This window comes from Arvicanthis niloticus, chromosome X (assembly GCF_011762505.2).
Source record: "Arvicanthis niloticus isolate mArvNil1 chromosome X, mArvNil1.pat.X, whole genome shotgun sequence".
Taxonomy (NCBI): Eukaryota; Metazoa; Chordata; class Mammalia; order Rodentia; family Muridae; genus Arvicanthis; species Arvicanthis niloticus.
Genome location: NC_047679.1, coordinates 31,370,004 through 31,394,091, shown reverse-complemented (window position 1 = coordinate 31,394,091; position 24,088 = coordinate 31,370,004). Strand labels below are relative to the sequence as shown.

The window sequence follows — 24,088 nt, the reverse complement described above, 5'->3', positions numbered from 1 at the left end:
AATAAAAAAGCTAATGTGACATGATTCGATGACTGAAATGCATAAGAACATCTAAATATCCTCCATCCTGTATGGAAAAGCTAAAAAGAACACCCGACTGACTACCCCAATAAGAACATAAGAAATGACCACAAATAGGTATGGCAAAAATACAGAGCAATAACCATTCGACAAAACCAGAAATTTCAAAAGGATGAGATTCCAGTTTAGGCTAAATAAATTAAAGGTAACACACAGTCCTAGCAAGGGGATGTGTACAGATTACTGATGAGTCTCACTAATAACCTGGGAATTTTCATTTTATTGTTTAAATGCTTACAAAAGAAAGCTTGCCAATATATAAATGAAAAATAGAAATTAAAAATTACACTGTTACATACTTGAAAACAGCAAAAACTGAGCCAAAGAAAGAACTACTCTCCATCCTGCCCCCACCTCACAACTTGTCCCTCAAAGTAAAAGCTTAAGTTGACTCTGGAAGCTAAGACAGGATGATCTGCCAGGAATGCCAGCCTGAGCTACACTGTAAATTCCAGGCTAGCCTTGGCTACAAGAGTAAAGCCTTGTCTCAATGAAACAAATCAGCATTCATTAACCTGTAACAGGCTCATGCAAAGTAAGACTCTTCAACAACATGGCAATTACTTAAAGAGCAAAATTTAGTCTATCCTTCTGCAATTATATCTACAAAGGAGCACTTCCTGATAAGGGTAAATGAAGAACCAATTATGCAGACTGGCTCCTCATGAAGGAACAAAAGAAAAAAGAAAAAGAAAAAATAGGCCTTTCCTTGGAAAAGTCTCTGCAGATATAACTGAATTACATACCACCAGATAAGAGCATCAAGACTAAGTGGGCCTTAAACCCAGTAACAGGTGTCCTTTTAAGAGACAGATGACACAGGGAGGAAAAAAGGGGCTAAGCAACCTGAAAGCCAAACTACAAAAACTGACGTCACCTCAAAGATAAAGCTTCACATCAAAGAGAAAAGAAAGGCACATAATCCACCCCATACACCCATCCCAACAAAGCAGCTGGGAATACAAGCAGCAGCCCAATGAATCAATGAATTCTCTTCCTAGCGTGCCCACGCAAACCCATTTGGCAAGAAATAATTCAGCTTCAATTTCTCCTGAAATTGGTTTTAGGAAATTACAACAGAAGGCCTGATTGTATCTCCAGAACTACAGCATTTAAGACAACCCACCTCCTAAAACGTACTTCTGGGGGCTGGAGAGATGGATCAGTGGTTAAAAGCACTGGCTGTTCTTCTAGAGGAGCAGAGTTCCATTCCTAGTACCCACCTGGTGGCTCATAACCATCTACAACTCCAGTTACAAGTGGGAACTGATATTATCTTCTGGCCTCTGTGAGCACTGCATGCACCATGATGCACAGGCATGAAGGCAAAGCACCCATACACAGAAAAAATAAATAAATAAAAAGTTTTTTTAAAAAAATATTTTGCTGGGCAGTGGTGGTGTATGCCTTTAATCCCAGAGCTTGGGAGGCAGAGGCAGGTGGATTTCTAAATTCAAGGCCAGCCTGGTCTACAGAGTGAGTTCCAGGACAGCCAGGGCTACACAGAGAAACCCTGTCTTGAAAAAAAAAATGTATTTTATTTGTAAACTTGATCACATGAACTAAAACCTGTCAAGTTCAGTTTGTATTTGGCACTGTAGCCTCATGGATCAGTCCACTGTGCAGGTGACTGAGTTAAGCATAGAACAGAAAGGAAAAGAACACCCAGACTAACAAAAACTATCCTAAATGTGGAAGCCACTATGTCACTATGCAGTCTTCCTTGGCTAGATCAGATGTTTTTTGTTTTGAAGGTGTATAAAAAAATGATCATTCCTAGTAAATGGCCTTAAGGTTGTATTCTTGTTGGCATGCTATAAAACAACAAATGAAGGGGGAAATCCAGCATTATCTTGGATGTGATGGCCAGGCAATGTGATGGGCCAGGAACCTGGCCTGGGGAGCAAGTATATACTCAGTTACCTTAGGCCAAGGAAATGGGATGCCTTAGATCTAATGCAAAGTTCTAGATTGCTGGCCAAACCCAGCAATGGGTTTTTCTCAGTGGCACAATTAGCAGAAAGGCACCATATGGACTAAAAGCAACCATCTGGCCAGTTTCAAGATAAATGCCAAAGGGTAAAAAAAAATCCAATTTAAAATATTACTAGTTTCTTCACTATGGGCATACCCTCTAATTCAGTAAAACCAGGCAGGTCAGAATGAATTTCTGGCAGGCCAATTCTTTACTTGTTCACATGCCCAGTGTGTTTGTGCGGCTCCTGATTCTTGTGGGTGTCTGAGTATGCCAGCCCTGCCAGGAAGGTGTCTGTAGGAGGCTATTGGGATCATTCAATTTGCTTTACCACCCCACTTCACTTTACATTCATTCTTTTCCTGATCTGGGGCTCTCACATTATCCATGCTGCTTCCAGTCCCTAAAGACTCCAGAAGGGTGTGTGGGCTAAACGAGCCCTCTGACATTTCTTTATAAAAATCAACTTTTAAGGAAAAAACTAAAATCCAGAGCGCTAAGCTCCAGTTCACTTAAAGTTGTGTGGTAGCTTACTTGTCTTAATCTCGGGTGCTTAATAGATGCTGTGCAGATGTGTTTAGCCAGAATTTGGCTAAATTCACAATTCTTATTACTTTATCTCTGCATAGTTTCTAAACTACCTAGGTAAGTAGTGTTCAATCCTAAATGTACAATACACTATAGTCACCTGATTATTAAAATTTCCAATGCCATCTGTTTGAGGCCCTGAGTTCTAACCCTAGTACTAAGAAATAAGTAACCTCTACTCTGAATTTACATGCTAGATACACTCAAGTTCAAAAAGTTATAGAATATACTCAGGGTGTGGATTTGATTAAAACGTATTATTTAAACATTTGAAATTCTCAATCAACAAAAATAAAGCCTACCATTAGTCCCAGCACTAGAGAGAATTCCGAGGGCATTCAGAGCCATCGGGATTCCGTCTCAAAAAAAATTTTTTTTTCAAAAAAAAAATTGATTAGGTAATCCATGAAACACTCTAGAAAATACTTTGCAATTATTGAAAACCTGATCTTCATCTCTGTCTAGTACACAACATGTAACTTGGACCCCCCACAAAACTGGGTTTGCTCTATCAACATTCCTCAATACTCAAACTGGGGGTGGGAGTGACAGTGTGTGAAGGGTTAACTTGTCCCTTTTCAGGACTTTAGTAACCTGAGCCATGCCTAACAGATGTTAAGGATGCATGTCCCCGTGTCTAAGCAAAAAAATGCCCAGCTGTCTAGAGTTGAAAAAGCAGGAAAAAGAGGAGTAACCCTTTTGAGAACTACTAGGTACTCTATACATAGTTAAACAAGAGTGAGATGGAAGTGTCTCCAAATTCAACAAAACAAAATAGGAGAAAATGTTAAGAAGATCTGAGAGCTAAGAGATAAATGTACTTTTTGTTTGTTTTGAGGCAGGTTTTCTCTGTGTAGCCCTGACTGTCCTGGAACTTACTCTGTAGACCACCAGGCTGGCATCTGAACTCACAGAGATCTCTATGCCTCTGCCTCCCAAATGCTGAAATTATCAACAGGATTAAAAGTTCGTTCGTTCTTTCTTTCTTTCTTTTCTTTCTTTCTTTCTTTCTTTCTCTTTCTGTTTGTTTTGGGTTTTTTGTTGTTGTTGTTTTGTTTTGTTTTGTTTTGTTTTTCCAGACAAGGTTTCTCTGTATAGCCCTGGCTGTCCTGGAACTCACTCTGTAGACCAGGCTGGCCTTGAACTCAGAAATCTGCCTGCCTCTGCCTCCCAAGTGCTGGGATTAAAGTCATGCACCACCCCTCCCGGCTATTTTTTGCTTTTCTTTTTTCTTTTTTTTTTCTTTTTTTTTCTTTTTTTCTTTTTTTTTTTTTTTTGGTTTTTCGAGACAGGGTTTCTCTGTGTAGCCCTGGCTGTCCTGGAACTCACTCTGTAGACCAGGCTGGCCTCGAACTCAGAAATCCGCCTGCCTCTGCCTCCCAAGTGTTGGGATTAAAGGCGTGGGCCACCACCGCCCGGTTATTTTTGTTTTTCAAGACAGGGTTTCTCTGTGTGGCTCTGGATACAGCTCTGTAGATCTAAGCTGGCCTCGAACTCACAAAGATGGAGATCCACCTGTCTCTACCTCCCTACTACCTTGTTACAGTGAGGCATTGAGATCCCAGCGTTTTATGAGAAATTCCACCAAATATGTTATAAGTCTGCAGAGTGCTAGGATTAAAAGCATGTACCATCACTGCCTAACTGATAAATGTGCTTTGAAGTAGACAAAGTAATCCAAAATAGGCCAGTAAACTGCTACTTGGCAGTTCTTAGAAAACTCATTACTGGGAATGGAGAGATAGCTGGGGGGTGGGGGGGAGGAGGGGTTAAGAATTACTGCTCTTGCTGGGTGGTGGTGGCACACGCCTTTCATCCCAGCACTTGGGAGGCAGAGGCAGGTGGATTTCTGAGTTCGAGGCCAGCCTGGTCTACAGAGTGAGTTCCAGGACAGCCAGGGCTACACAGAGAAACCCTGTCTCAAAAAAAAAAAAAAAATTACTGCTCTTGCAGAGGACCTAGGTTCAACTCCCAGCTCTCACATAACCATCTGTATGTAATTCCAGTTCCAAGGGATCTGATACCCTCTTCTAGCCTATATGTACCCTGAAAGTACATGTGCACAACATGTGCAGGCAAAACATTTATACATATAAAAGCAATTAAAAATAAAATCTTAAAAAGAAAAAGAAAACTCATTGCCATGGCTGGGCAAGAAAGTTGGAATATATATAACCCCTGAATTATGACTAAGCTTTCAAAGGCTCTAAAACACATTGACCATTCCCAGGGTAAAATGTGTCCTTTGTCTAATGAGCAATGCAATGCTCCATTTCAAAGCTACTATCTGCTTTCCTTACTTGAACATAACTTATATTGAATCGCATGGTCCACATATACCACCACTATGAAAGAAAGAAAGAAAGAAAGAAAGAAAGAAAGAAAGAAAGAAAGAAAGAAAGAAAGAAAGAAAGAAAGGAAGGAAGGGAGGGAGAAGGAGGAGGAGCAGCAGAGAAAGAATGAGGGAGGGGAGAAAGAGAGGGAAGAAAGGAGGAAGGGAAAGAGGGGAAAAGGAAAGAAGAATGAGATAGAGAAAAGGAAGGAAGGAAGGAAGGAAGGAAGGGAGGGAGGGAGGGAGGGAGGGAGGGAGGGAGGGAGGGAGGAAGGGCACAATAGGAATGGAGGAAAGAAAAGCAATAGGCCTAAATGCCTCAGGCAGGGGAGAGAAATCAGTTATAGAGCTATATAAGAATGGCTACAATCCCCAGAACCCATGTTTAAAAATAAAAGTTGGACATGGAAGAACACGCTTATAATCCCAGTGCTGGGGAGGTAAAGGTACAGCTAGGCAGAAAACTGGGACTCACTAGCCAACCAGCCTAATATGAGCTAACATGAGCCCCAGGTCAGTGAGAGATTCTGCCTCAAAAAGAAAGGGAGACAGAACCTGAGGAATGTATACAAGGGTAACGTCTGGCCTTCACACATACATGTATGTCCACACATATACACTCTTGGGAGGGAAGGAAGGGCTGTCATCTCTCCCTGCCTCATTTTCTACCAGGGATCCGTTTACAGGACTCTCTTTGAGAACCTCCTCCTCTGACCCTCACTCCAGATGGCTAAAGGCCAAACCTATCTATGCTACTGGACATCACCTCCTGGGCAACTCTTCACACAGTTCCAATCTGAAATCACAATCAGGCTCATAACTTCTCTTCTCATTACATAGGATGAGGCTCTGTAATCTCTAAATCTAAAATTCAAATTCCTCCAATATGGGACAGTTTTTGAGTTCTGACATGAACATGACAGCCTCTGCCCCAGGCAAACTCCCAGGCTGGAACACATCTCACTCAAAGACCTAACTTCCTCAATCATAAAATAGATCAGCTGCTTGTGATGCCATGGGGTAAACAACAGGTTAGCTGTAGACCTTTGGAGCCTAAAGAGACACACTGACGAAAAATCCAAGTTGCTGAAAAAGACAGGAAACGTTACAGTTCTGGTTCTTCTTTACCTTTTAGGGCCGAAATACGTCTTATCAGACTTGCTGCCCTAGAGAACTTGGCCATTCTAATACATGGTGGAGAGGAGCTTATTCTGCCACTTGGGACTTGATGTATGGCTTTAAACTTTTCAAATTCAAAGAGTACTCTTAGGAAAAACTATGGCCATGGCCACACTGAATGACATGAGAAATTTCTAAAGGTGTAAAACCCCACTGTGTCTTGTGAACAAATCCCGGTTTTCGTGCAGAAGCCAACTCAGCCAACCACCCTATGGGCAGTCTTAAAAGTCTCCTCTGTAAGAGGAAGAAACTGGAACTTTTTTTGTCTGTACTGTTTGTGGCTCTGATATTCACACAGCATCTGGCTTCTGAAATGGGCCGGTGATGACTTTCTATTCTGGTCAAGCAAAATTTTCAATTATGAAGCCTGGGAATTCCACACCACATCACTAATACTGCACCAAACCTGCTCTCTAACAGGAAGCAGGCCATTTAAGCTCCATAAGATGGAAACTAGAGTGCTTTTCTCTCCCCTCCCCTCCCCTCCCCTCCCCTCCCCTCCCCTCCCCTCCCCTCCCCTCCCCTCCCCTCCCCTCCCCTTCTCTCTCTCTCTCTCTCTCTCTCTCTCTCTCTCTCTCTCTCTCTCTCTCCAGCTGCATGACAATTAATCACCCCAAACAGGGGCAGATGATTTTGGTGCAACATGACTCATAATAGCCAAAAAGCAGAAACATCTTAAATCTCCACCAAGTTATAAGTGGATAAGCAAAGTTATAAATGGATAAGCAAAATGTGCTACATTCAACATGGATGGATCAAAACACACTAAAAGAAAGAAACTAAGATACAAGGGACTACAGAGCATACAATTCTATTTTTATGACATGTTCATAAAGTCTCACTCCAAAAGACAAAAAGTAAATTAGGAACTACCAGAGCCTGGGAGGAATGAATGGTAAAGGAGGAACTGGGATGATGGCTAAGGAGTAACTGGTTTCTTTCTGAGGCAATGGAAATGTTCTAAAACTGACCACAGTGATGGTCACAGAACTCTGTGAATATTATATTAAAAACTACCATAAACCAGGGAGCCATATATCAAGTTACAGCTGGAGATTAATGGGAGCGAAGAAACCTGACCCCAGCAATTCCAACAGGCTAAGCTTGGCCTACAAGGTCTTATTGTTCTAATAATCTAGGGTAACTGCAGGCTTACGTCAACAGCTCTTCTCAGCCTTAAAGGGGCATGGATAAGTTAGGTAGACAGATACTCCTTAGTGATTACTATGCTAGCAGAATCAAGCAGGAGTCTTACCTAAAGTAAAAAAGACAGGACACAAAATAACGACAGAGGTGCTAGGCTTTCATCTTGTTTTTAGTTACCTTGTGGGCCCATGTGAAGACTGCCATTAAGAAAAACACAGTCTCTATGCTGGAAAGATAGCTCAGTGGTTACAGTCATTTGCTGATGCTCTTCCAGAGCACCTGGATTTAATTCCCAGCACCCACATCAAGCAACTTCCTATCACCTATATAATTCTAGCTCCAAGGGATTCCTATGCTTCCCTCTGGCCTCCTCCGGCACCCAAACACTCAAGCAAGCGCACACATGCATAAATTTTTAAAAATAAAACCTTTTAGAAATACAATTTGTGGTTATCTGTTACAATGTGACTTATAACTTAATAAAGAGGTCAGTCCTAATAAACCCAAAGAAATGAGCTGACCCTTCTTTTTTTTTTTTTTTTTTTTTTAGTTTTTTGAGACAGGGTTTCTCTGTGTAGCCCTGGCTGTCCTGGAACTCACTCTGTAGACCAGGCTGGCCTCGAACTCAGAAATCCACCTGCCTCTGCCTCCCAAGTGCTGGGATTAAAGTCGTGCGCCACCACTGCCCAGTGAGCTGAACCTTCTTATCCCTGTTTACTCAGAGATAACCAAGGCAAGACCTACAAAGTCCCTCTAACACAAATCCCCATTAGGCTCAGGCACAGCTGCAAGACACCAGGTAAAGAGCCTATAGGGTAAGTAGTGTTCTGTCCCATCCCTTCTTCTCATCCAACAGTAAATGGCAGTCTGCCAAGTTCTAGGGACAGTGTGAGGGGACCACAGGGCTGTTCCTCTGCAACTATCCTGTCAACACTCCTGCAGCCACAGCCTTAGGCTACTGTTTAATCAGAGGAGATGTATAACTATACAGCCCGGGACAACGAGAGCAGCAATTTTAGGTCAGGCTTACTTCAGATCATGTTTTCTGATGTTCATAAAGAATACAACCAAGAAAAATTAACTTCAGAAAGAAAGAAGGAAAAAAAAAAAAAGACCAACTGAAGTTAGATTATTAACCATGCAACACCAACACAGAAATAACACCCAAACTCCTTTCATGCAAACATGCATTAAGGAAGGCCAGATGGAAATGTTTAAGTACAAGCCACAATGACTATTTCTGAAAATTCACAATCTATAAAGTTATAATGGACATGTGCTGCTAATTTCCCTGCCCTGCTGTCCCATTGCAATGACAACAGAAAACAGTTAAACAGGGACATTTCCAAGGACACATGGGGATAGCTCCTATTACCTTCTCATAATATACCTACCCTAGAAGGTAAGAAATATAATTTGGCATACAATTCTAAGGCCTCTTTGGGTTGGAAACAAAATGCTAATCAAAGCTTATACCCCCTCTTTCCTGGTAAGGCATTTTCTTCTTAAAACTGAGAGTCTAAAAAGAGACAAGCCCAGATCTCTATTCACTCTCACAGCCTATGCTCATCTGGAGAACAAACCTCACTCTTCCTTCTAGCCTATGGGAGAATTTAACCAAGGAAGAGAAATAAAGCACAGCAGGCTAGTTAAGCCAGTTGAGTGAGTAAAGGTGCTTACTGCCAAGACAGATGGGCCTGGGTTTGATACCCAGAACCCACATGTTAGGAGTGTACTAATTCCTGCAGGTTGTCCTCTGACCTCTACATGCACATTATGGCTCAGGCACTCTGTGCCAGTGCCATGAAACAGGAGCCATGGCACCTGCATACATGAACATTACAACACACACACTTAAAAATGTAAAAATTGTTTTTAATAAATTAAATTTGAAATTATAATTATGCAATTTCCCTCTCCCCCTTCCTTTCCCTAAGCCGTCCCATGAACTCTCCCAGCTTATTCATGGCTCTCTTGTAAATTTGTGGCCTCTTTCCTTATTTATTGTTACATCCATACAGACACAGACATACACTCCTAAATAAATACAACCTGCTCAGTCTGTATGATGTTATTTGTATGTATGATTTCAGGGCTGACCATCTGGTACTAGATAACCAACTGGTGTGATCTTCCCTGCCACCACTGCCTGGCAGTAACTTTTTATTAAATTACTTTTTCTGTCCTCATTCATTATGACAGTGTGAAGTTTTCTTTGGCCTATCAATATAGTGGATCAGATTTCTTTTTTTCCTGATAGTTTCTTTTTTTAATTATTGAAACATTCTTATATACCTAGATGAAGTTATTACTTGGTCATTTATGTAATTGCTTTTCTAAATTGCTGAATATTATTTGTTAAGTATTTATCTACCAGTTTTGGAATATCTTTATCTGCTTTTGGTATTAGAATATTGCTGGCTTCATAAATGTGTGAGGCCTTCTCTGCTGTCTTCTAGAAGAGAATATGGCAACTTAGTTTTCTTTGAATGTCTGTTAGAACTCTTTAGTAAAATCTTGTAGCTTTGGGATTTCTTTGGCATTCTTAAAAAATAGTTTTAAATTACATTTATCTATATATTTATTTATGTCAGAGAGAGATAAGCACATGCAGAGGTCAAAAGACAACATCTGGGAACTGTTTTCTACTATGTGGGTCCTCAGGAATGGAAGATGGATATTCAGGCTTGGTGGCAAGTGACTTTACCGGCTGAGCCATCTCATCTGCCCTTGGAGTTTTCACACTACAAATTAAGTTTTCTTTAGTTGTACAGTTGTTAAGATACTGCCCTTTTCATACTGAGTAAACTGTGACAGTATTGCTGAAAGATGTCCATTTCTTCTGTAAACTGTCAAATGTGTGTCTGTATCAGGTGTTCGTAGTATTTTCCTATCATTCTAGTGCCTGTGGGGTCTGCAACTTTTTTGTTAGTTGGTTTGTTTGCTTTTACCTAGTACTTTCCTAGTACAGGTTTTCTGACTTTTTTTTCCTTTGTCAGCCTTGCTGGTTTGTCTTTTCCCTAATTTACTTTTTTTTTTTAATGAAACAGTTTTTTTTGTTTAAGTTTCCTCCCAGTCTATTGGTTTTTTTTTTTCTTAAAGTCAGAAAAGATTGGTGATTTAAGACTTTAAAATGGAGACTGTTCCCCCTAAATATTCTCTATCATGGGATAGGTTTTTACTAGTTCCAAGTGTTACTTCCATACACTCCATAAAAAGCAGGCATCTTAGGTGACTGATGGTTTTCTACAGCACTTAATAAGTTGCTGACTTAAATACAGGAAATTATGGTTGTGTTATTTGAGGCTTAAGTTCACTTCTAAAAATTCAGACTTTCAAATTAGAGCTAAATGTCCTTGTTGATTAAGACTTTGGAGCTAGAAAAGACCTTAGACCCAGGGGTCAGCAAATTAAAATCCTTGGGCCAAATCCTGCTTAGCTGCTCTGCTCTAATCTGACCCTCCAGCTAAGCATTTTTAAACAGTTGTAAATTGTGGGTAAAGACATTCTGAGAACCTGGGACTTGGGACCTGACTGGGCTGCAGCACCTGAACACTTTACTGCGTGGACTTTTACAGAAAATGTTTCCATATTCCTCTGCCTTGAGGTCACAGAGAGCCAGCAAGTTTGACTGTCTGATTCTGAGTCATATGGAAACATTCTGAATACAGGTTCTCAGGCCCCTCACACAGCCCTTTTCCCATTTGGAATTTGTTACGTCATATGCCCGGTTTATGTTTAGACTGTTTTAAGTTGGTGGCCTTTGTCTTCTCTCTACTGTTCTCCCACGGCATTTGTATTTCTCTTGACTTCTAAGCTCTGAGGAAGGCACTTGGAGGTCCTCTGTGAAGGACCACACCCAAATGTGAATTTTGCCAACTGTGCTGTGGAGGAGGCTTCTTGAGGGACAGTTTGAAGAAAGAAAAAATTTTTGCCATCACAAAGTATATATGTTTGAACTGTTTAGTCTCTTCGAATGCTATTTCACTGTTGATTCACAGGCTGGCACATATATTCAGACAGAAATCTTTTAATTATTCATGGAATACAAATAGCAATATTAGGGACCTGAGTTGTAAGGGATTCTGTCCACTTAAAAGTTAGTACAGAAGCCAGGATGTCAGTACATGTCTTTAATCCCAGCATATGGGAAGCAGAAGCAAGCTGATCTCTTTGAGTTCCAAGGCTAGTTTGGTCTACATAAAGCTCCAGACCAGTCAAAGCTACATAGTGAGATCTTGTCAATACTTCTCTCCCTCCTCCTAATACTAGTAGTAGTAGTAGCAGTAGTAGTAATGTTAGTGGAGAGAAAGCTAGATAGTCATAGGTCTTAAGAAAGACTTCTAGAAGTGGCAATCTTGTATTTCTTCTCTTGTGGTATTGAACCATGGTACTTATGCATGCTGTATAAGTGTTATGTCGCTTGCTGTCCCTGGCCTTTTCGGGGGAGGTGCTATTTATTTTAACACAAGTTAATCCTCAAGCCTCAGTTTACTAAATTACTGAGATTACAGGCATGCACCACCAAGCCTGGCCAACCCCACACATTTTTCTTGTGCCCTTTTTGGATGAAGCTAAAGGAAATGATTGCTACTCCATCCCTTGAGCCAGCCTGAATGAGGCCTAATTATTTGTGATGAGGAGAAGAAGGGAAGTGGTGACTGAGGACCTTTATACCTCACAAAGAAGATACCAATGTTGCCATAAACAGAAGGGGTAGCTATTTGACTAGGCCAGATGTTTTCTTTTACTGTTCTCTTCTGTTTTGATTCATTTCATAGCTATAGAAAAGAGTTTACTCTTTTCTTCTTCTGAATGCATTCTGTTGAAACTGGTGTATCACAGGATGACTTGTGATCCTTGACTGAGTCCTTCTTAGATGTGTCATATTGTTTATTCAGTGTCAAATACACTAGCTCTCAACCTGTGGGTCGTATCACCTTTGAGGGTCAAATGACCCTTTCACAGGGGTCACCTAAGACAATCTGAAAACACAGATATTGTCATCATATTATGATAATATTATGTGATAACATTACGATTTATAACAGTAACAAAATTACAGTTATGAAGTACAATGAAAAAAAACTTTATGGTCGGGGATCACCACAATGTGAGAAATTGTATTAAAGGGTCACTACCACATTAAGAAGGTTGAGAACCTCTAGGTGATCTAAGCCAGCCTGGTCTATATAGTAAGTTCTGGAAGAGCCAGGACTATATAGTGAGGTACTGTCTCAAAAACAGGAGAAAAAAGATAAATCTAGAGTAGGCTCCCTTGTAGACATCAGAGGACAATTTGAGGTAGCTGATGCTCTCCTATTATGTGGGTTCCAGAGATTGTACCAGCCTAACCATCTTGCCAACCCTGTTATTTTGTTAGAAGTCTTACCATATTTTTATACCTCATACCAAAAGAAGTTAATGGCAAGCTCTTTCTTCTAACACCAAAGCCACCAAAGCTTCAGACTAGACAAACCAGACCTAGAAACAGCAGACATTTGTACAGGAAGGCCTATGATTCTCATTGCCAACACCTCAAAACCAAAACTGAGGCACTTAAGCTTCAGCATTACTTTTCAAAGCTTCAACATTAAGTGCCATTATAAAACATGCCACTTTTTAAGACATAGTTTCCCAAAGGCTGATCCAAGGCATTAGTCCTGAAAATATTTTTAAAGTTTTTTTTAAATTACTTTTTATTGAACTACATTTCAGAAACCCTATTTTCTATTCAACTCTATTTTCTAAGGCCAATAGAAAAATCTGGGAGGCCCATGGGCAGGCACATCACTTAGCCTTGTTTGAACACTAAGACCTGTCTGTACTCCTCAAAGAAAGAATTCAGTGGATATTCTCAGGATTCTCACTAGAGAATTTCCACTCTAGGGTAAAAATAATCTGGTCATATAAACACTGGCTACTTTAACCAAGAGCATGGGACAGGGGCTTTAAATAAAGACCTGGGGCTCAACTCACGAGCCAACTTATTCCACCTCTTCTTTTGCCAGAACTTTCCAAATCTCTTGAGTAAGCTAAATTTGTATACTTTTATATCGACTTGGGCACCTTTAACAGCTGGCACAGTTCCAAAGTATTTAGTCCTAAATACTGTAATTAGTGTTAAGTATTTTATGTATCACTTGACACTCTTCCAAGCATTTTATTGATTATCCAACCCAACAGCACAATGTTGTGTGATTTTTGGTATCATTGATGCCTTTATGGAGAGGAAAGCATTAAGACGCATTTGTTAAACTACCCAGTTATGCCAGCTCAGTGAATCTAGAAAAGCTATTGGCTCCTTTGGGTTTGGGGCTTGGATTACTAGTATTGCCTCTTCCTAAATGACTTCTCCAAGACAGATGACACTATTGTTTTAATGAAATCCAGGCCCATCACACCTTAGGACAACATAATTGTTTTCCTGAGATCTGAAAAAGTGCCTAATTGTTACTGGTTTAAAAAAGCATTTGTGCATGGTTTACATGCTTGGTTTGCAGATTCAGTTGAGTTTTCCTCACTTTTCAAAAGAGGCAAGCTTATAATTGAACTACCATGAAATGGTGGTTAGAGCTGCAGGGTTCACCAGGAGGTTTGAGTTACAATCATAGTGAAATGGTGGATTAAACACCCAGAATAATTATTGACTCCAAAAAGTCAACTCATTAATAGCCATATTGGACAAATTTTTAAACACACAACCACAAGACAATATCTTTTCTAATTTTTATTGGATATTATATTTACATTTCAGATTTTATCCCCTTACCCCATCCCCCCCCACCTGCCCAGGAAACCCCTATCCTATCCCCCTCCTGTTTCTATGAGGATGTTCCCCCACCTACCCACCCTCGAATTCCCCCACACTCAATGTCCAGCCTTCATGGGACCAAGGATCTCCTCTCCCACCTATGCCCAACAAGGCCATCCTCCCTTACATATACAGATGGAGCAATGGGTTCCCTCCCCCCATGTGCTCCCAGGCTGGTGGTTTAGACCCTGGGGTGCTCTGGGTGGTTGGTATTGTTGCTCTCCTCATGGGGCCACAACCCTTTCAGCTCCTTCAGTCTTCTCTCTAACTCTTCCATTGGGAACCCCTTGATCAGATCAATGGTTAGCTGTGAGCATCTGCCTCTGGGTATGTCAGACTCTGGCAGACCTCTAAGGAGACAGCTATATCAGGCTCTTGTCATCATGCACTTCCTGACATCCACATCAGTGTCTACCTTTGGTGACTGCACATGGGACGGATACCCAGGTGGAACGGTCTCCAAACAGCCCCTCCTTCAGTTTATGTCCCACTCTTTGTCTCCATATTTGCTCCCTTGAGTATTTTGTTACTCCTTCTAAGAAGGACCAAAGCACCCACACTTGGTCTTCCTTCTTCATGAGCTTCATGTGGTCTGTGAGTTGAATCTTGGCTATTTCAAGCTTTTGGGCTAACATCCACTATCAGTGAGTAAATACCATGTGTGTTCTTTTGTGATAGGGTTACCTCACTCAGGATGATATTTTCTAGTTCCATCCATTTACCTAAGAATTTCTCAAATTTCATTGTTTTTAAGAGCTGAGTAGAACTCCGTTGTGTAAATGTACCACATTTTTTGTATCCACTCCTCTGTTGAAGGACATCTGGGTTCTTTCCAGCTTCTGGATATTATAAATAAGGTTGCTATGAACATAGTGGAGAATGTGTCCTTGTTATATGTTGGAACATCTTCTGGGTATATGCCCAGGAGTGGTATAGCTGGGTCCTCAGGCAAAGTTATGTCCAATATTCTGAGGAACCACCAGACTGATTTCCAGAGTGGTTGTACCAGCTTGCAATCCCACCAACAATGGAGGAGTGTTCCTCTTTCTCCACATCCTCACCAGCATCTAAAGACAGTATCTTTTAATGATGCCTGGCTATGCAGCTCAGGTTTGACATGAACTTAGGATCCCCTACCTCAGCATCTCAACTGTGCAGATCACAGGTATGTCACCACACTCTTGCAAATGTCCAGTAATTTAATAAATGAATCCTTAGCTGCAAGGTTTAGTGTACATAGGTTAGGGAGTTGCAATTAAATTAAAGATTGGCATCACTAATCTTTAAGATAGCAAATCCAAAATCAAAAGTACTAAGATCAAAGCTACTAAAGGCCTTAGGGCCATAGTCTCAACTCCTAAAGAAGGAGCTGCCAATTCAAATACAGATTTAATTGTATGCAGAGAAGATGAGAAGATTCCAAACTGGTAATTCCTCCAACGCAAAACCAAGCAGGCTCTCTTTTCTCAAAACAAACATGACAAATTGCCTACCTACCAGTTATTCAACTGGACTCCTCTCCTTAATGGCTCACACAGGGCTTCAGTTGACTTGAAAAAGTGCCTTTCCTCTATTGAGAGGGGAGGAGGAGTCTGTCAGTGCCTCTGCCTCAGTTATATGTTTTCAGCAGCAGCAAGTGTCCCTCCCAAACAAAAGAAAAGCATCCAATGAAAGCTAATAGAGGTATCTTGATATAAAGTACAAATTAACTTTACCACATGCTACCTCCATCAGCTTAAAGAAATAGGGATCATGAAAAAACTATCATATAGAAGCATTGTGGCTTTTTAATTTTTTTCATACATTTTGATTAAAATTTTAATTGTAGAACCACCAAATAAATTCCCAGAAATAGGATTATTTTGCCTGGAGTCATTTTGAGCATGATCAATGCTACAAAGAATCTTCTACAAATCCAGAGGAAAGAGAAGTTCATTTTAAAAAAAAAAGTTTCAACAAAGCAAATCAAATGGGCACACCAAAGAAAGGCAGACTCTAATCATGGCCCTCTTCCAAGCAGTCTATATCATTTCAAACACAATTCACTAATGGTAGAAAACCCAGCGAAATAGAATCAATGTCTTCCTCCAAAACTGTTTAATTCTGAGACACCCGGACCACCAAAGCAAAGTGAAATGCTGGGGGGCAGGGATTATAGTAACAACAAAAACTAGATAGGAATGGATCTTCTGGCCTGATAACTGAGTTTGTTTACCCACAAGGTACTGAGGACCCAGGAATGTTTTGTAAATGAGAAAAAGGAATCAAGTGACCCAGCCTTTCTGCCAATAAAGACAAATGGTGAGACTGTGGCCAAGAAACAGAAGCCTGAAAACAAATGAGCAGTGAATTGAGTGCACTGAGCAGGTGCTCTCAGTAAGTCTCAAGGACAGGGCAGAGAAGGTTCTTGGGATAAAGCATGTCAAAGTACTCTGATTCACTTGGGGGGACTGTCTTTTGTTTAGTGTTGGGTTCTTTTATATTATCATCCCATGTCTTTACAGACACTGGCCAGAAGAGGGAGTCAGATCCCCTAGAGTTACAGGCTATTGTAGGCAGCCTGGCTCTGGAACTCTGAAAAAGCAGTAACTCTTTTTTTTTTTTTTCTTTTTTTTTTCTTTTTTTTCTTTTTTTTTTTTTTTTTTTTTTTTTTTTTTTTTTTTTTTTTTTGGTTTTTCCAGACAGGGTTTCTCTGTGTCCTGGAACTCACTCTGTAGACCAGGCTGGCCTGGAACTCAGAAATCCGCCTGCCTCTGCCTCCCAAGTGCTGGGATTAAAGGCATGCGCCACCACAGCCCCCACCGCCCCACCGCCCCCACCGCTCCCACCGCCCCACTGCCCCACCGCCCGGCTTGTTTTATTTTTCAAGACAGAGTTTCTCAGTCTCTGTGTGACATTCCTGGCTATCCTAGACCTAGCTCTGTAGATCAGGCTGGCCTTGAACCCCAGAGGTCCACTTGTTTCTGTCTCCAAGAGCTGGAATTAAGCTTTAGTCATACTTTTATCAGCATCAGAATTAACCGAAAGGAAGATGTTTATGATGCAAATTTAAGAAATACCATTTAAGAAAGTTCAAAGAGGGTAAAAGCAGAGCTTTCTTGCCCAGTCATCAGCCCCCCCACAAGACACCAAGGTTAAAGCCAAAAGACACAAATCCTTTGTGAAGGAATAAATGTAAGGGATGATGGGACAATAAGATGCAGGTGAATCAGAAAATGGCTAAATATGATCAAAAGTGGCTAAAGCTTTATAATTTATTTTAGCTACTGGAGTCACACAAAGAAGGCATGGTTCCACCAGAAAGTAGTTCACCAAGGAAATCTGAGAGCCTCAGATTTACATAGGCTGGACAGGAAGTCATCCCGAAGCACTAAACAACCAGCACCTAGGGGAAGGTGGAGCCTTCTGTAACAATTTACATGCAAAATAGATGTTTCTAAGAAGGACCAGAGGAGCTTTGCTGATAACTTACCACACTAATAATTGAAACGCCTTTAGCCAGAATTTAGGCCAATTACCTGTGTGAGCACTACCGACATTCTGGGCACTGGCAGGCCTTTTTAAGATATCTTTAATATGTTTATCAGAGTAGCTATAGCATATCTACAGTCTTGTTTTATTTTGAGACAGGGTCTCATGAATCTCAGGCTGAACTCACTATGTAGTAGAAGATGGCTTTTAAAGTCTAATCTTCTTGCTCCACCTACTAATTGCTGGAATTACAGGCCCAGTGGGAGTAATCAACACAAGGCTCCATGAATGCTAGGAAAACTGAAGTCTCCAGCCCCATTTCTCCAGAAACCACCAAATTTCCCTCACACTGTGGGGCATGGAAAAAATATCCTAATTGGTCATCACTACCTTAAAAATTAAGGGGTTTGGCAATTAGGACAGCAGCAAAGGCCTTGCAATCAAATAGGTAATCTTACATAAAGGCTGAAAATCTCAAAGAGGATAGATGAGGCATGAGTCATTCCATCATTCAGTATGCAAGAAGAACTTGGGTTCAAAGCCAGCCTCCACTGCACAAGCCCCTCCTGCCTCCCAAAATCTGGAAATCTCAATGGGCCTAATTTATTAATACTTAAAATGTAGACTAGGCCTGCCAAAGGCGCACCAGCAAATAATAAGCACGCTTGAAAGCGTACTTTAAAGCAGAACCTGGACCTGGTACAGGGCACTCCAAGTAAAATAAAGGTGTGGGCGATCCCACACTCTGTTAGCATCTATGGATTCACATGGGGCCAGTAAATTCAACCCAAAGGGCCTTTGATTGGAATGGGGAAAAATACACACCTTTATTTTTTCACTAATTGAAAGTCAGCACTTTCTCCCATTTATGTCAACTACTCACTCCGACCTGTTATAGCCAATGAAATCATATTTTTATGTCATATACTTCTACCTGAAAATAGGGATTTTGTTCTGCAGTAGTCTGAAATTCTATGTTTACTAATTGTGTTGCTCTCTGTTAGACCTGGTTGGTAACCACACCTTTTAATCCCAGCACTCAGAGGCAGAAAGACAGATCTCTGTAGTTTCGAGGCCAACCTGGCCTACATAGTGCATTCCAATACTGCCAGGGCAACATGAAGAAATTCTGTCTCCAAAAACCAAAAAGGGGTGGGGGAGAAGAAGCACATGTTATTTTGGGGAGGAGTGTTTTGAAAATTGCAATTTAAGTAATCCTTATTTTCAGCTGGAAGTGTATGACATAAAAAATAGTTAATTGGCTATAACAGGTAGGAGTGAATAGTTGACATTAATGGGAGAAAGTGCTGATTTTCAGTTAGTGAAAAATTATAGGTCTGTATTTTTCTCCATTCAAATGCATTAATTCATTCACTTAAAATGTTTGTTAGGACTGGGGATGTGGCTCAGTCCAGAACTATGTATCCAAGACAGATCACTCAACCTCCCAGATATACTCAACCCAAGTGAAAGACAAAAGGAATCATAAGTAAGAGAAGTTTTTAGAGCTGACTGGCTAGTAAGACACTGCTCCACCAAGCAAGGAGACGATTGCCATCCTGCACTGCGCTCTACATACCCCAAGCCTTGATTAGGAGCTGGGACCAGAACACGAGTATGTCCTCCACCAGTCCCAAGATACTCAACTACATCATGGAACTAATTTACTCTTGCTGGGTTTGAGCTGAAAAAAAAAAAAAAAAAAGAATCTCATGTTTCCTGAGATCGACACTTCTCAGGGTTCAACACTTCACTTAACAGGATGACCAAAGATGAGATGTGTTTAAGCAAAAACCATTTTCTGAGTTTCTTCATTGGTCAGAATGATAAATACTATCCAAGTGGTTAGGTTGCAGGTAGTTTGGAACTCAAACAATAGCATTGCTAAGGAGTTCAAATTTAATTCCACTAAAATCACATCATAGAACTGCTCCATTAGGAAGGATTACTGACAAACGGGAGGGGGAGGACATGCATCCAAGCTCCACAGCCATTTGACTCACCCTTGAGTCACATCCAATACTTCCATGCCAAGTGTAATGCCTTTTGACTCACGATCAACAATTAAAATAAATGTTTTTAGAGACCTCACACATGGATTTCTTACCAAGTACCCCTTTTATTGGAAAGGCAAGGAATTTAAAAATCCTTGTGATATAGTCAAATCCAAAATGTGAATCTGGGTAATAAGAACATACCTTACTCTTCATTTAATGACAGAACACTAAGAATTCCAGATCTTACATACATAGGTATATACACATATACCTGGTGTTTTCTCTAAAAGGTTGTTCACTGTAAAGTTTTCCTTTGTATCAGGTGCATTCCTTTTGAGATAGGATCTCAGTCCAGGCTGGCCTTGAACTCTTGGGAACTCTCCTGCCTCTGCCTCCAGGGTATTGGGATTACAGGAAGGTGTCACCTCACGTCAAACTCAAAGCTTAATTGCTTCTTTGTTTAGAGAAAGGATCCAGCCAGGTTGCACTAGACTTAGATATCATAAAATCCAATTCAACTGTCTCTGCCTCTGGGTGCTGAGATTAAAGGTCTGCCTATATGCCTGGCTTTAGTTTTCTTATTTTTAATTAGGAGCAAAGTGTGAGTTAAACCATTAACAGCTAACGCTTGTCTCTTTTGGAGGAGGGGCGGGTCGAAACAGGGTTTCTCTATGCCGCCCTAGCTGTTCTGGAACTCGGATTTGCAGACCAGGCTGGCCTCAGACTCAAAAAGATCCACTTGCCTTCTCAAGAGCCTTCTTCCTCCAAGCTTTAAGTGTGCGCTCACCCTTTATTCTCAATGTTTAAACTAAGCTGAAGAAGGTTTACTCTTCTGTGGAAGTGCTAGAATTTTTCTGACCCCATGCTGAGCTCACCCGTCCCTCAAGGCCATTGGAAAAGGGATGCAGAAGATAAATAGAAGAGTCCCTGTGGAGATTACTTGAGGAACACATCCCCTCAAATTCACACCTTCCCAGCTGGGAGGCCTTGGTCTACACAACCATGTCCTCACATTCCTCACCACTAAACTCACGGCGCTAAAACTCCCATTAACCAATCAGCCCGGTAAGCTGCCAAGATAACAGTGGAACCTTTGTGATCTTACACACTCCTCCAGCTCCACCACCCAGGTACCACCTTATCTATAGATTCTTTCCAAGCTAGGTCTCCCTTGCTTCTATCCTCACCTAAGAAAAATGGGAAGTGAACGGAACTACTTTTTTTTTCAACTCTATTCTGACCACCCAAGCACATTGGCTTACCTAACAACCCTCTAGTTCACGGGAACACAGTAAATGCCCTATGAGGCGTGCACTGTCCCTTGCTTTCCTTTTTTTTTTTCTTTGCTTCCCAGAAAGAAAAGACGAAGCTCCAAAGCGTTACGAGATAAAACGCAAAAGGCCACCCACAGAACAGAATCAATTAGAAAAAGCAGACCGAAATCCAGGTTTTGCTGCAAATCCCCCGATTTTATTTTTTGTCTTTACATTCATTGATCTTGTGAGCTCCGAGATCTTTTAGGATTGGAGGAAAAAGTACAAAGTGTGTGCTCAGAAGTTCAAAAGCAATTAAGTTGGTGTTAAAAAATCCTGGACAGAAAAGGCAGAGTGAAATCCAGGTGTTCCATTAATGGAGAAACCAGAGAAAATGCAAGACTGGTGCAACACACTATGAGTGGGATGATCTGGTTAAGTGAGAGTCTGCCGCAGTCGCACGTTTAAAGGCCCAATCATTCCCGCCCACTGCGCCCATGCTTGATTCTCTTCAAAGAAAAGAAGCCAGCAGTGCATCCCTACCCTCCAAAATTCCATCACGCAACAAAGATTCTCCCAACCATTTCTACTGAGACCAGGCTCGACTATCTGAGCCTCGCGGATTAGGGGTGATGGTGATGGTGATGGTGGTGGCTCTAGTTCCCGCGCCGAAATCCCATCCCTCCCAACCCCCAATAATAATAATCGTTTCCTTTCTCTGTCCGCCGGGGTCCCTTTTCAGAGGATTCGTCGTCTTCTTAGATGGACGAAGAACCATGCAAGCGCTGAGTGGCCCTGGTCCTTCTTCAGCCCCTCACTGCCCTTAAGGGGAACCCCCCCCCCCCGACACAGACACACACACACACAACCAAGAGGGAAATTCAGCAGCCTGCCAGCACAGGAAAAGGTGGCGTGGGCAGCAGTCCCGCGCCGCGCACACCCCTCGCTCAGGCCTGCCTCGCCCGTCGTGCCTCGAACGAGCTAAGGTGCTCCGGTACCCGCCCCCACAGGGGATCCACCGCGCCCCACGGACTCAAAGGGATTCCCTCCCCCCCAACAACGGGGCGTGGAGGGCGGCGAGCCCGCGTGGACCGACGCTCCAGGCCCGGAAGGGCGGTGGGCTGGCTCACACGGACGCGGCTCTCCCAGGCTCCGCACTGCGGCCAGGCTCCGGCTGGGAGCCGAGGACCAAAACGCGGCGGGGACCGCGGGGGCGCGGCGCGGCGCGGCCTCCGCCGGTGCACGAGGGCCCTCAGCGTGCTCAGCGCCACAGCAGGGAAGACGCAGGCGCCGCGCGGCCGTCCGCATTGTTCAGCCCGCCGCGCGCGCCCCGGAGGAGCCTGGCCCTGTGGCCTCAAGCCCCGCAGGCGCGGAGGGAACGGTCGCGCCGCCGCTGCCCCGCCGCCACAGCCACCGCCGTGGCCGCGGCGTCCGTGCAGGTGGCGAACGGCGTCCTCACCTTTGGTGCCGAGCGTGAAGTCGAGCGTGCTGTGCCTTGCTGCTGCCATAGTGTGGCGAGGCCCTGTGCCATGCCTGGGGAGGCGACCGCGGGAGACTGACTGAGGGACCGCGCGGCGTGTCAGGCTGCGGGCCAGCGGGGAGTGCGCTGCGCCGGGGGAGGCCAGGAGTAGGAGGTGGGCGGGGCCGCGGGCAAGCGACCCGGGGCGCAGGGGCGGGGCCGACCCGCCTCTTAGAGGAGGAAGCGGGGACGCCTCCAGCCCCGAACTTGAAGCGCTGGGTGTGAGGCCTCGCTAATGGTGGAATCGCGGGCGCCCGGCTCCCTGGCATGCGTCACCAATGGCCGCGCCCTGCGCTAAAGCTCTGGCCATGCTCTCCCGCCATTCGCCATCCGTTAGGAGGTCACCTCAGCTTTAAACGGCTCAGTGCGACTTCCGGGGGGCCTCCCTATACACTTCCCCATATGCCTACCCCTCCTCCCCCAAGCAAAAGCCCCAGTTACTTCCTGACCATTTGAAGAAAATAAAATGCTACCACCCCTGTAATCTAAAAGTACAAGCCTGACTTTTTTTCTTTAAATGCGTGTGAACCCCACTGGGATATTAACAAGGTTTTTATTGGTAAGGGTAGTATTTAAGGACCGAATAGAATGAGCCTGGACATTCAAGTAGCATACATTTTCATGCAAATTTGGAAAAGAATCAAGGACTAAGGCTGAACTGAGAGCCTTATTGGCTCTCAGTTGGCTGATTTGAGAGCCTCTTCCACAGGACTTCCCCCTCCCTGGTGCCTCTATTTTTGTCAATGGACCTAGAGCCTTGGCCTCATTTTTGACCGTTAGTAGCATTCAACAAGATGGAACAAAAGAGAACTAAAGTGCCTGTGGAATAAAGCAACCCTTTATTGCACGAGCAAAATCCCAGGACAAATTGACTCCATCATTGTACCGGGTTGCTGTGCCTCTCCTGATACCAGGAATTGCTGTAATGGTTGTTAAACTTGAGATTAGTGAACTCTGTATCTCAACAACACAAAAACATTAAGTTTAGCTTTTCCTTAGGCCATTACTAGTGGTGGTTTGGTTTGGGTTGGGTTTGTTGGTTTGTTTGGTTTTTTTCCCCTTTATGTTTGTTTGTTGGTTGGTTGGTTTTGCTGACTCCTTCCCTGTCCTGCAAAAACCTAACACTGACTTCATAACTGTTCTTCAGCAACTGCATCTCTTTTTGGTGTGCTCCTAATTTGTTCCTATCCATAGCCATCTGTTTTTATTTCCTTCTCTGGAGACCAGGTCCTCAGTTTTGTAACCTAATTTGCACTCTGCTCCATCAGTCCCAATGTATCAGCCCCAAGCTCCTCTTCCTCATTTTCTTTTGGAGTCAAGTCACTGGAACATAGCTGTCCTCCTGTGTGTGTTGCAAGCAAGATGTGAGCTTCATTCCCTGCCAGCACCGGCACTGGGGGAAGCCACCTGCCTTCACGTAGCTTCACTATCTGCTGTCACCCTCTTGAATTTCTTGAGAATGTCTGAACAGAAGGTGTTGAGGTTTGGCTGATAAGTATGTAGCTGGTCTTGCTTAGTAGATTGTGGAGAGCAGTGCAGATGACCATGGGCTCCCAGCTGAAACATATCCTCTCCAGAACTTGTACTTCACCTTGCAAAGTGCAAAATAAGAACAGATAAAGAACTTTGAGGTACTTTAATGAAGTGATGTCAAAAAAGAGCCATGAAGAGAAGAGTATATTTGATATAGGGTCAATATTGTCAGGATGGTGTTAGCAGTTTACTGCAAAGGT

The 24,088-nt window shown here is 42.7% G+C and overlaps 1 protein-coding gene across 1 annotated transcript in view; it reads right to left on the bottom strand.

Moving 5' to 3' along the window:
• The window catches only part of Sms (spermine synthase), a 45,571-nt gene extending 22,891 nt beyond the window's left edge, over positions 1-22,680 (bottom strand). Inside the window, exon 1 of the mRNA XM_034485495.2 lies at positions 22,296-22,680. Within this exon, the coding sequence (XP_034341386.1) occupies positions 22,296-22,344 (49 nt within the window). The 5' untranslated portion in view covers positions 22,345-22,680. The remainder of the gene's footprint in view (positions 1-22,295) is intronic.
• Positions 22,681-24,088: the final 1,408 nt, after the last annotated feature.